This window comes from Salvelinus alpinus, chromosome 25, assembly GCF_045679555.1.
Source record: "Salvelinus alpinus chromosome 25, SLU_Salpinus.1, whole genome shotgun sequence".
In the NCBI taxonomy this organism is placed as follows: domain Eukaryota; kingdom Metazoa; phylum Chordata; class Actinopteri; order Salmoniformes; family Salmonidae; genus Salvelinus; species Salvelinus alpinus.
In genome coordinates this window covers 44,539,217-44,552,916 of record NC_092110.1, presented here as the reverse complement: position 1 = coordinate 44,552,916, position 13,700 = coordinate 44,539,217, and the positions used below count along the sequence as shown (strand labels likewise).

At 42.0% G+C, this 13,700-nt stretch overlaps 1 protein-coding gene across 2 annotated transcripts in view; it reads left to right on the top strand.

The window, feature by feature from the left end:
- psen1 (presenilin 1) overlaps positions 1–11,293 on the top strand; it is a gene marked incomplete at its 5' end in the record, with an annotated part of 30,201 nt that extends 18,908 nt beyond the window's left edge. The window contains 4 exon segments of one of the 2 annotated variants that reach the window (XM_071366905.1): positions 3,588–3,692; positions 3,984–4,163; positions 8,171–8,289; positions 9,208–11,293. In XM_071366905.1, the coding sequence (XP_071223006.1) occupies positions 3,588–3,692; positions 3,984–4,163; positions 8,171–8,289; positions 9,208–9,363 (560 nt within the window). 2 annotated transcript variants of the gene reach the window in all.
- Between the last annotated feature and the right edge of the window lie 2,407 nt (positions 11,294–13,700).

The following is a 13,700-nucleotide window of genomic DNA, read 5'->3' as shown; positions in this document are numbered from 1 at the left end:
TATGACATGGTATTATGACACGTTGATGGATATGGTATTATGACATGGTATTATGACACGTCGATGGATATGGTATTATGATATGGTATTATGACACGTTGATGGATATGGTATTATGACACGTCGATGGATATGGTATTATGATATGGTATTATGACACGTCGATGGATATGGTATTATGATATGGTATTATGACATGGTATTATGACACGTTGATGGATATGGTATTATGACACGTTGATGGATATGGTATTATGACACGTTGATGGATATGGTATTATGATATGGTATTATGACACGTCGATGGATATGGTATTATGATATGGTATTATGACACGTTGATGGATATGGTATTATGATATGGTATTATGACACGTTGATGGATATGGTATTATGACACGTCGATGGATATGGTATTATGATATGGTATTATGACACGTTGATGGATATGGTATTATGACACGTCGATGGATATGGTATTATGACACGTTGATGGATATGGTATTATGATATGGTATTATGACATGTTGATGGATATGGTATTATGACACGTCGATGGATATGGTATTATGACACGTCGATGGATATGGTATTATGATATGGTATTATGACACGTCGATGGATATGGTATTATGATATGGTATTATGACACGTCGATGGATATGGTATTATGATATGGTATTATGACACGTTGATGGATTTGGTATTATGACACGTCGATGGATATGGTATTATGATATGGTATTATGACACGTCGATGGATATGGTATTATGACATGGTATTATGACACGTTGATGGATATGGTATTATGATATGGTATTATGACATGGTATTATGATATGGTATTATGACACGTCGATGGATATGGTATTATGACACGTGGTATTATGATATGGTATTATGACATGGTATTATGACACGTCGATGGATATGGTATTATGACATGGTATTATGACACGTCGATGGATATGGTATTATGACATGGTATTATGACACGTCGATGGATATGGTATTATGACACGTTGATGGATATGGTATTATGACACGTTGATGGATATGGTATTATGATATGGTATTATGACATGGTATTATGACACGTTGATGGATATGGTATTATGACATGGTATTATGACACGTCGATGGATATGGTATTATGATATGGTATTATGACATGGTATTATGACACGTTGATGGATATGGTATTATGACACGTTGATGGATATGGTATTATGACACGTCGATGGATATGGTATTATGACATGGTATTATGACACGTTGATGGATATGGTATTATGACACGTCGATGGATATGGTATTATGATATGGTATTATGACACGTTGATGGATATGGTATTATGACACGTCGATGGATATGGTATTATGACACGTTGATGGATATGGTATTATGATATGGTATTATGACATGTTGATGGATATGGTATTATGACACGTCGATGGATATGGTATTATGACATGGTATTATGACACGTTGATGGATATGGTATTATGATATGGTATTATGACATGGTATTATGATATGGTATTATGACACGTCGATGGATATGGTATTATGACACGTTGATGGATATGGTATTATGACATGGTATTATGACACGTCGATGGATATGGTATTATGATATGGTATTATGACATGGTATTATGACACGTTGATGGATATGGTATTATGACACGTCGATGGATATGGTATTATGACACGTCGATGGATATGGTATTATGACATGGTATTATGACACGTTGATGGATATGGTATTATGATATGGTATTATGACACGTTGATGGATATGGTATTATGACACATCGATGGATATGGTATTATGACACGTCGATGGATATGGTATTATGATATGGTATTATGACACGTTGATGGATATGGTATTATGATATGGTATTATGACACGTCGATGGATATGGTATTATGACACGTCGATGGATATGGTATTATGACACGTTGATGGATATGGTATTATGACACGTTGATGGATATGGTATTATGATATGGTATTATGACACGTTGATGGATATGGTATTATGACACGTCGATGGATATGGTATTATGATATGGTATTATGACACGTTGATGGATATGGTATTATGACACGTCGATGGATATGGTATTATGATATGGTATTATGACACGTTGATGGATATGGTATTATGACACGTTGATGGATATGGTATTATGACACGTTGATGGATATGGTATTATGATATGGTATTATGACACGTCGATGGATATGGTATTATGACACGTTGATGGATATGGTATTATGACACGTTGATGGATATGGTATTATGATATGGTATTATGACACGTTGATGGATATGGTATTATGACACGTCGATGGATATGGTATTATGATATGGTATTATGACACGTTGATGGATATGGTATTATGACACGTCGATGGATATGGTATTATGACATGGTATTATGACACGTCGATGGATATGGTATTATGATATGGTATTATGACACGTTGATGGATATGGTATTATGACACGTCGATGGATATGGTATTATGACATGGTATTATGACACGTCGATGGATATGGTATTATGACATGGTATTATGACACGTTGATGGATATGGTATTATGACACGTTGATGGATATGGTATTATGATATGGTATTATGATATGGTATTATGATATGGTATTATGACACGTCGATGGATATGGTATTATGACATGGTATTATGACACGTTGATGGATATGGTATTATGACACGTTGATGGATATGGTATTATGACACGTCGATGGATATGGTATTATGACACGTCGATGGATATGGTATTATGATATGGTATTATGACACGTTGATGGATATGGTATTATGACACGTCGATGGATATGGTATTATGACACGTTGATGGATATGGTATTATGACACGTCGATGGATATGGTATTATGATATGGTATTATGACATGTTGATGGATATGGTATTATGATATGGTATTATGACATGTTGATGGATATGGTATTATGATATGGTATTATGACATGTTGATGGATATGGTATTATGACATGTTGATGGATATGGTATTATGACACGTCGATGGATATGGTATTATGATATGGTATTATGACATGTTGATGGATATGGTATTATGATATGGTATTATGACACGTCGATGGATATGGTATTATGACACGTCGATGGATATGGTATTATGACACGTCGATGGATATGGTATTATGATATGGTATTATGACACGTTGATGGATATGGTATTATGACACGTCGATGGATATGGTATTATGATATGGTATTATGACATGTTGATGGATATGGTATTATGATATGGTATTATGACATGTTGATGGACATGGTATTATGATATGGTATTATGATATGGTATTATGACACGTCATTGATGGAAACTCATGTGTTGCCTGTTAGTATTATCTATGCTATATGTTTTCACTAGCTAGCACTTGCTTTCAGACAGGCAGTGAATCTGGTATACAGTTAAAGATATTGTGGATGTCTGTGGTTGTTTGTCTTCAACATGAATGTCCATAGCTGCCGAGTAATGTCTACTGTACCATTCTGTCCCCAGCGACCATGGTGTGGCTGGTCAACATGGCAGACACTGGCCTCGGACACAGACCAATGACCAGGAAGAACTCGACAGAGGCCCCCATCACTCAGGTTGAGAGTCAATGTGAGTCTGTAGTGTCTGGTGTTTAAATTCCTCTCTACCCTCTCCTTTAGCCCCCTGGCCTTACTTGCACCCCAAAATATGATTATTTTCTTAAATGTTTTTGTAATATCATAATTATTTTCTACCCTCCATCAGCAGCCCCTCCATCTCTGGCCACAATTGAACCCAAAACATGCCTTTTTTTTTATATCTGAATTATTCTCTCCCTCCCCTGCAGCAGCCCTATCTAGCCCTGGGCTCATCGTCCCCTCGTGTATAATATTTGACTTCTCCATCCTCTCCTCCCCCTAGCCCTGGCTCTGGGCCCTGCCCCTCTCAGCCCTCCGGAGGATGACGGAGGGTTCACCCCTAACTGGATGGGGCATCAGGAGCATCAGCTGGGACCCCTTCAGTCCACGGACGATACCCGACGGGAGATCCAACAACTCCCCTCTGCCAGACCACCCGTAATGGACGACGATGATGAGGAGAGTGAGTACAGAACAGTAACAATAAATACAATTGTGTTTGTCACGTAAAACAATTCCCATGTCACGTTTCGTAAAACAATCCCCATGTCACGTTTCGTAAAACAATTCCCATGTCACGTTTCGTAAAACGATCCCCGTGCCGTTTCCTAATCAGGGCGCACGGCCGTTACAAACGCTCGTTTAATGTGAGCGGGCCAGAGACGTAATCTGAGGACAACCCGATCCCATCTTTGAGCTGTCCGATGTCCTGATATTTATTTATTTCACATTTTATTGGTACGAAAATCTGCGGACGCTGTTGTAGTGTGAGATGTGCAACGACAAGTTTTGAGAACGGTGATCAGCAATAGCCAATGAGAAGAAGACCCAGCGCCATGATAACGTTGTTTCACATCACCCAGAACTTTCCAGAACTTTCCAGCAGGAGCCATGACTACTACTACTAGTATGTGTTTCTACTTGCCTTTTGACCAAATCCAAAGTGTCAAATCTTTACAGCTCTGAAGTTCACCAGCCCTTTAATAACTCAACCAACATGTTATTCAATTCAACATGTTGGTGAAAAAAAATGTCAACTGTATGGCAAGCGTGAGGGAACATTTTAGGAGGCAGCTTTCAGTTACGGTCTGTCCTAGCTAATTACACCATGTCTGAATATTGTAGTAGCGTGGGCCATATCGTATAGACTCAAAGCCTGTCGTTTTAAATGTGAGGCTCAGCGAAGTTAGGATTTTAATAGCTGTGTAGTGTGCACCCCGGCATAACAACAATATGCTTACTTACGCCCTTCCCAACATTGCAGAGATTTTTATTTTATTTTCTATAACACGAGGAATGAATACACCAATGAGTAATGCTAACTTGGCTATATACAGGAGGTACCAGTACTGAGTCAATGTACAGGGGTACGAGGTCATAACTTGGCTATATACACGGGGTACCAGTACTGAGTCGACGTGCAGGGGTACGAGGTAGATATATAAAGTAACTAGGCAACAGGATAGATGGTAACCAGTAGCAGCAGCGTATGTGACGAGTCAAAAGGGTCAATGCAGATAGTCCAGGTAGCTATTGGTTAACTCTTTAGCAGGCTTATGGCTTGGTGGTGGAAGTTGAAGGGTCCTGCTGGTTCTAGATTTGGTGCATCGGCACTATGACTTTGGTGTCTGTAGTCTTTTTAGGGCCTTCCTCTGACACCACCAGGTATAGAGGTCCTGGATGGCAGGGAGCTTGGCCCCAGTGATGTACTGGGCTGTCCGCACTACCCTCTGGAGCGCCTCGCAGTTGGATGCCAAGAAGTTGCCGCCATACCGAGCGGTGATGCAGCCAGTCAAGATGCTCTCAATGGTGCAGCTGTAGAACGTTTTGAGGATCTGAGGTTCCGTGACAAATCTTTTCAGCCTCCTGAGGGGGAAGAGGTGTTGTCGTGCTTTCTTCACGACTGTGTTGGTGTGTTTGGACCATGATAGGTCCTTAGTGATGTGGACACCGAGGAACTTGAAGCTCTAGACCCGCTCCACTACATCCCCGTCGATGTGGATCGGGGGGGGCGTCGTACCTCCATTTCCTGTAGTCCACGAACAGCAACTTTGTCTTGCTGATGTTGAAGGAGAGGTTGTTGTCCTGGCACCACAACTGCCAAGTCACTGACATCCTTCCTATAGGCTGTATCGCCGTCGTTTCGTCAGCAAACTTAATGGTGGTTTTGGAGTTGTGCTTGGCCACTCGGTCGTGGGTGAACAGGGAGTACAGGAAGGGACTAAGCACGCACCCCTGAGGGGCCCCCGTGTTGAGGATCAGCGTTGCCTCCACTCACCACCTGGGGGCAGCCCGTCAGGAAGTCCAGGATCCATTTGCAGAGGGAGGTGTTCAGGGTCCTTCGCTTCGTGATGAGCTGGGAGGGCACTATGGTGTTGAACGCTGAGCTGTAGTCAATGAACAGCATTGTCACATACACTGTCTTCAGAAAGTATTCACACCCCTGGACTTGTTTTGTTTTTGTATTGTCATTTGTTTTGTCAACGATCTACACAAAATAGTCATTTCAAAGTGGAAGAAAAATTCTAACTTTTGTAAAGAAATGTATGAAAAATTAAACACTATCTTGAATACATAAGTATTCAAACCTCTGAGTCAATAGATGTTAGAATCACCTTAGGCAGCGTTTACAGCAGTAAGCCTCTCTGGGTAATTCTCTAAGAGCTTTCCACACCTGGATTGAGCAACATTTGCCCATTTGATTCTTTAAAAAAATATTCAAAATAGTTGTTGATCGTTGCTCGACAACCGTTTTCAGGTCTTGCCATAGATTTTCAAGGAGATTTAAAACAAAACTGTAACTAGGCCACTCAGGAACATTCCATGTCTTCTTGGTAAGCAACTCCAGTGTATATTTGGCCTTGTGTTTTAGGTTATTGTCCTGCTGAAAGGTGAATTAATCTCAGTGTCTGGTGGAAAGCAGACTGAACCAGGTTTTCCCTCGAGGATTTTGCCTGTTGCTCCTTTCTGTTTCTTTTTTATCCTGAAATACTCCCCAGTCCTTAACGATTACAAACATACCCATAACATGATGCAGCCACCACTATGCTTGAAAATATGGAGAGTGGTACTTAGTAATGTGTTGTATTGGATTTGCCCCAAAACAAAACATTTTGTTTTCAGGACATAAAGTTCATTTCTTTGCCACATTTTCTGCAGTTTTACTTTAGTGTTTTGTTGCAAACAGGATGGATGTTTTGGAACATTTTTGTTCTGTAAAGGCTTCCTTTTCACTCTGTCATTTAGGTTAGTATTGTAGAGTGACTACAATGTTGTTGATCCATCCTCAGCTTTCTCCTATCACAACCATTAAACTAAAATTATTACAGCCATTAAACTCTGTAACTGTTTTCAAGTCCCCATTGGCCTCATGGTGAAATTTCTAAGCGGTTTCCTTCCTCTCTGGCAACTGAGTTAGGAAGGACGCCTGTATCTTTGTAGTGACTGGGTGTATTGATACACCATCAACAGTGTAATTAATAACTTCACCATACTCAAAGGCATATTCAATGTCTGCTTTTTAAAATGTTTACCATCTACCAGTAGGTGCCCTTCTTTGCGAGGCAGTGGGAAACCTCCCTGGTCTTTGTAGTTGAATCTGTGGTTTAAATTCACTGCTTGACTGAGGGACCTTACAGATAATTGTATGTGTGGAGTACAGAGATGAGGTAGTCATTTAAAAAGCATGTTAAACACTATTATTGCACACAGAGTGAGTCCATGCAACTTATTATGTGACTTGCAAAATGTTTCTCCTGAACTTATTTAGGCCATAACACAGGGGTTGAAAAATTATTGATTCAAGACATTTCAGCGTTTCATTTTTAATTAATTTGTACAAATTTCTAAAAACATAATTCCACTTTGACATTATGAGGTAATTGTGTGTAGATCAGTGACAAAACAATCTCAATTGAATCCAATTTTTAATTCAGACGGGAACAACAACAAAATGTGGATACGGTCAAGGTCAAAGGTCAAGGAGTGTGAGTACTTTCTGACGGCTCTGTGTGTCTGAGGTGCGTTGAGAGTTTCAGGATATTGTGGCATCCTGTGGTCCCCGTCCTGTGGTCCCCGTCCTGTGGTCCCCGTCCTGTAGTCCCCGGGTGAAACAGACATGTTTACACAGAGCTTCTGCCAGACAAACATGGAACAAAAATCTGTCATCCAGTTTTCAGGATGGGTTTGTCCTCTGTTTCCCAGGGGGAGTGAAGCGGGGTCTAGGAGACTTCATCTTCTACAGACTACACAGGGTTAGGATCAGTGTTGTATAACATGGCTGTGTTTCCCAGGGCGTGTGAAGCGGGGTCCAATGAAGACTGGCATATGGAGTCTAATTGGTTATTGGGTTAGGGTTTTGAATTAGGGTTACCGGGTTATAGGATAACGGGGTGTGGGGTTAGGGTTACCGGGTTAGGGTTACCGGGTCCGGTGAACGTGTTCTAACAGTGTTCTGTGTGTGTTTCCCAGGGGGAGTGAAGCTGGGTCTAGGAGACTTCATCTTCTACAGCATGCTGGTGGGGAAGGCCTCTGCTGCAGCTAGTGGAGACTGGAACACTACTCTGGCCAGCTTCGTAGCCATACTCATCGTGAGTACACAACTACTCATTATATTCCCTTCATTATGGTCTGTTACACTCCATCTCTCTGTCTGTCTGCTCTCTCTGTCTGGCTGCTCTCTCTCTGTCTCTGTCTGGCTGCTCCTCTCTCTGTCTGGCTGCTCTCTCTATCTATGTCTGGCTGCTCTCTCTCTGTTTCTGTCTGGCTGCTCTCTATCTCTGTCTGGCTGCTCTCTCTCTGTCTCTGTCTGGCTGCTCTCTCTCTCTGTCTGGCTGCTCTCTCTCTCTGTCTGGCTGCTCTCTCTCTATCTCTGGCTGCTCTGCTCTCTCTGTCTGGCTGCTCTCTCTCTCTGGCTGGCTGCTCTCTCTGTCTGGCTGCTCTCTCTCTCTATCTGTCTGGCTGCTTTCTCTCTGTCTTTTCTCTGTCTGGCTGCTCTCTCTCTCTATCTCTGTCTGGCTGCTCTATCTGTCTGGCTGCTCTCTCTCTGTATTTTCTCTGTCTGGCTGCTCTCTCTCTCTCTCTGTCAATTCAAGTCAAGGTCTTTATTACCATGGGAAACATATGTTAACATTGCCAAAGCAAGTGAAGTAGATAATAAACAAAAGTGAAATGAACAATAAAAAGTGAACAGTAAATATTACACTCACACAAGTTCCAAAAGAATAAAGACATTTCAAACGTCATTATGTCTATATTAACGATGTACAAAAAGGAAAATAATAAACATAAATATGGGTTTTATTTACATCTCCCTCCCCCTCTCTCTCTCTCTCCCCCTCTATCCCTTCCTCCCCCTCTCTCTCCTCCCTCTATCCCTTCCTCCCCCTCTCCCTCCCTCCTCTCTCCTCCCTCTATCCTTCCTCTCTCTATCCCTTCCTCCCCCTCTCCCTCCTCTCCCTCCTCTCTATCCCTCTCCCTCCCTCCTCTATCCCTTCCTCTCTCCACAGGGCCTGTGTTTAACTCTTCTTCTCCTGGCCATCTTTAAGAAGGCCCTCCCGGCCCTCCCCATCTCCATCTTCTTTGGCTTGGTGTTCTACTTTGCTACAGACAACCTGGTCAGACCCTTTATGGACCAGCTGGCTCTGCACCAGTTCTACATTTAGCAGGATGTTCCCCTTGCTCTCGCCACCCCCACGGGAGCTGCCATCATCAACACCAGGGGTGTATTCATTAGTGCACAACATAGCGAAACGTTTTTGCAACGAAAACATGTTTATTTTTTTCTCCGACCAAATCAGGTAGGTCCCGTCCCCCCCCCCCTTTTCGTTTTGTTGTGCCAGAGTTCAACCTCTAATAAGGGGACCAGGGGCATGTCCGGTCCGGTCCCCCGAATGAAGTTGATGGTCGTTTTTGATCTGCCCTTTTTGTTTCTGGGCGGGGCGGTAAGGGGGGGGGGGGGGGTGGTTCCTAACCATGATGTCTTTTGATTTGTTCATACTTTCCTCGTTTTCAAAAATAGTGATTGATACGCCGTCTAAAAGTTACGGTGAGTTGAAGGTGTACTGCGGTGGGTACTACTACCAACAGAGCTAGAATGAGTTGATGATTCTGTTGTTGTTTGGGGGGGGGTCACACACAAACCCCAGAAAGGAGAAGAAGAAGCTGGTTGGTTGGTTGGTCTCCTGAGAAAAAAGTACTTCAGAGGGGTTTTTAATAAACCCAACTGGTGGTTTAGGACTTTCACACTCACTAACGGACTGTCACGTGACCTGATGATGTAACTGATGATACTTGGTCAAATGTTTTTTTTTTTTTGTTGAATAATTCTACTTTGATTGTGCTTCTTGAATTGAACTCGTCAAAGAGCTTTGCTGTGTCCATTCATCACTGCTCCAGGGCTGTGTTCCAAACGGCTCCCTATTCCCTGGATAGTGCACTAGAGCCAATAGGGCTCTAGTCAAAAGTAGTGCACTATATTAGGGGAAAAGGGTGCTATTCATCCTGCATTCCAGGATTCATTTCCATGTTTTGTTTTTTGTTTTGTTTTTCCCCACTCAGTCAGATTTTCAGACCGTGAAAACAAAGGCCTGTGAGTTTTACACAGTGCTGATGGTCCACAATGGTTATTTTTCCTGAACAGGATGGTTTGAAACAACTCCTGTAGCGTTTATAATATAACAGCTTTGAGTTGTGTCCCCCAACACACGGCATCATAAACAAAACCACCACGGTTTGGTCAGAGCAATGTCTAAATCTAGACGTGTCGACGATTCTAGCCTGATTACCGTGTTTGTCATGACGATGGCGGCAGAGTTCGCGGGGGGGTCAATTCCGTTTCAATTCCAGTCAGTTCAGGAAGTATACTGAAATTCCAATTATCTACAATGCTTTTCAATGAGGAAAATGTGGAATTTGAATTTTTGTTTAACTCTCTGATTTGATTGGGTTTGGAATGGAATTGACCCCAACCGTGACGCCGAGTGACAGGAAGTTGACACGATAGCACAAACAGATCTGGGACCAGATTATGTTGCTTGATCCACACTAGAATCATCCTGTTGTCGCCTGGTTCTGTCTTAACAGTCGGTTTCTCCTCATGGAAACAAACTAAATGTTTTTGACGTAACGTCATGACAATACATTTGACAAGGAGTTGATATGATAGCACAAAACAGATCTGTGACCATTTTAAGATTTAATTTGACCAGGCTGTCCTGTTCTGCTTTCAAGACGAGCAACAAGTTGATCATGGCTGGCATAGAACTCTGTTAGACCAAACTAGTTCTTTAGTTATTTGTTTTTGTTCATGGATGCACATTAGGCTTAGTCCTAGAACTGAAAACACCCATTTTAAAATCATTATTTTTAGTCCAGGGCTTTGCTTAATCTGTGTCTAGGAGACAGAAACCTAGTGCTGCTCTCCGATTTAAAACTCTTTGCTGCAGAGTAACCTGCACATGGAGCAATGACATGAGGTCATTGTGCTGAGATTGGTGTTTTTCTTACTTTTGTAAAGATGGCCATGTGCATTATGCAAGGTTGTTCATTTAAAATGTTCCGTTTTAAAATAAATGAATCAAGAATAAAATACAAGTGGCATATCAGTAATTTATTGAAAATGATTCAACAGATTCATAAATAAAAGTGGGAACCCGTTCCTTTAGTTACAACATTAATTTAGTTACAACATTCCCTTAGTTACAACATTCCCTTAGTTACAACATTCCCTTAGTTACAACATTCCCTTAGTTACAACATTCCCTTAGTTACAACATTAATTTAGTTACAACATTAATTTAGTTACAACATTAATTTAGTTACAACATTCCCTTAGTTACAACATTCCCTTAGTTACAACATTCCCTTAGTTACAACATTCCCTTAGTTACAACATTCCCTTAGTTACAACATTCCCCTTAGTTACAACATTGTTGTCCTTTTTGTAGTGTTAAGTTTAGCGTTGTCTTACTGTTAGAACAGAAACCGCAGCCTGTCAACAAGTCAGCTGGAAGATTCAACATTAACATTAAATCATGTGGAATATGTTTGAACGTATTTGTGGTATATGATGTTGATTGCTTGGTGCACCAGTCAAGGCTTGTTCTGGTTACATGGCAGCAGGTCCTGAAGTGTGAAAGCTGTGCCACAGGGCAAAAAACCCCATCTAGTTTTCATTTTGAGTTGTCAACTAACGTGAATGAAAAGTGAAATCATCCGAAAGGAAGGTGGATCATTTTTTTTTTATTCTATTGAACAATAAACAGATTTGGCTAATCTGTATGGTCCAAATAATGATGATCCACACAAATAAAATAGATAGATAAAAAATATAGATACATCTATCTATCTAAACTTCAGGACCCTGTCTTTCAAAGATAATTCGTAAGAATCCAAATAACTTCACAGATCTTCATTGTAAAGGGTTTAAACACTGTTTCCCATGCTTGTTCAATGAACCATAAATAATTAATGAACATACACCTGTGGAACGGTTGTTAAGACACTAACAGCTTACAGACGGTAGGAAATTAAGGTCACAGTTATGAAAACTTAGGACACTAAAGAGGCCTTTCTACTGACTCTGAAAAACACCAAAAGAAAGATGCACAGGGTCCCTGCTAATCTGCGTGAACGTGCTTTAGGCATGCTGCAAGGAGGCATGAGGACTGCAGATGTGGCCAGGGCAATAAATTGCAATGTCCGTACTGTGAGACGCCTAAGACAGCGCTACAGGGAGACAGGATGGACAGCTGATCGTCCTCACAGTGGCAGACCACGTGTAACAACACCTGCACAGGATCGGTACATCTGAACATCACACCTGCGGGACAGGTAGAGGATGGCAACAACAATTGCCCGAGTTACACCAGGAATGCACAATCCCTCCGTCAGTGCTCAGACTGTCCGCAATAGGCTGAGAGAGGCTGGACTGAGGGCTTGTAGGCCTGTTGTAAGGCAGGTCCTCACCAGACATCACCGGCAACAACGTTGCCTATGGGCACAAACCCACCATCACTGGACCAGACAGGACTGGCAAAAAGTTCGCGTTTATCGTCGAAGGAATGAGCGTTACACCGAGGCCTGTACTCCGGAGCAGGATCGATTTGGAGGTGGAGGGTCCGTCATGGTCTGGGGCGGTGTGTCACAGCATCATCGGACTGAGCTTGTTGTCATTGCAGGCAATCTCAACGCTGTGCGTTACAGGGAAGACATCCTCCTCCCTCATGTGGTACCCTTCCTGCAGGCTCATCCTCACATGACCCTCCAGCATGACAATGCCACCAGCCATACTGCTCGTTCTGTGCGTGATTTCCTGCAAGACAGGAATGTTCTGCCATGGCCAGAGAAGAGACGGGATCGCAATCCCATTGAGCACGTCTGGGACCTGTTGGATCGGAGGGTGAGGGCTAGGGCCATTTCCCCCAGAAATGTCCGGGAACTTGCAGGTGCCTTGTTACCCCACTCTTCCACCATCTCACAGCAAGAACTGGCAAATCTGGTGCAGTCCGTGAGGAGGAGATGCACTGCAGTACTTAATGCAGCTGGTGGCCACACCAGATACTGACTGTTACTTTTGATTTTGACCCCCCCTTTGTTCAGGGACACATTATTCCATTTCTGTTAGTCACATGTCTGTGGAACTTGTTCAGTTTATGTCTCAGTTGTTGAATCTTGTCATGTTCATACAAATATTTACACACGTGAAGTTTGCTGAAAATAAACGCAGTTGACAGTGAGAGGACGTTTCTTTTTTTGTACTGGACACTATGAAACATCAAGGAAACCAGGCCTGGTATTCATAGCTCACGTTGAAAACCCTCATCAATCTACACACAATACCCCAGAATGGCAAAGCAAAAGCAGTTTTTTTATCAATTTAAATAACTATTATTTACATTTACATAAGTATTCAGACCCTTTACTCAGTAGTTTGTTGAAGCAGCTTTTGCAGCGATTACAGTCTCAGGTCTTCTTGGGTATGACGCTACAAGCTTGGCAC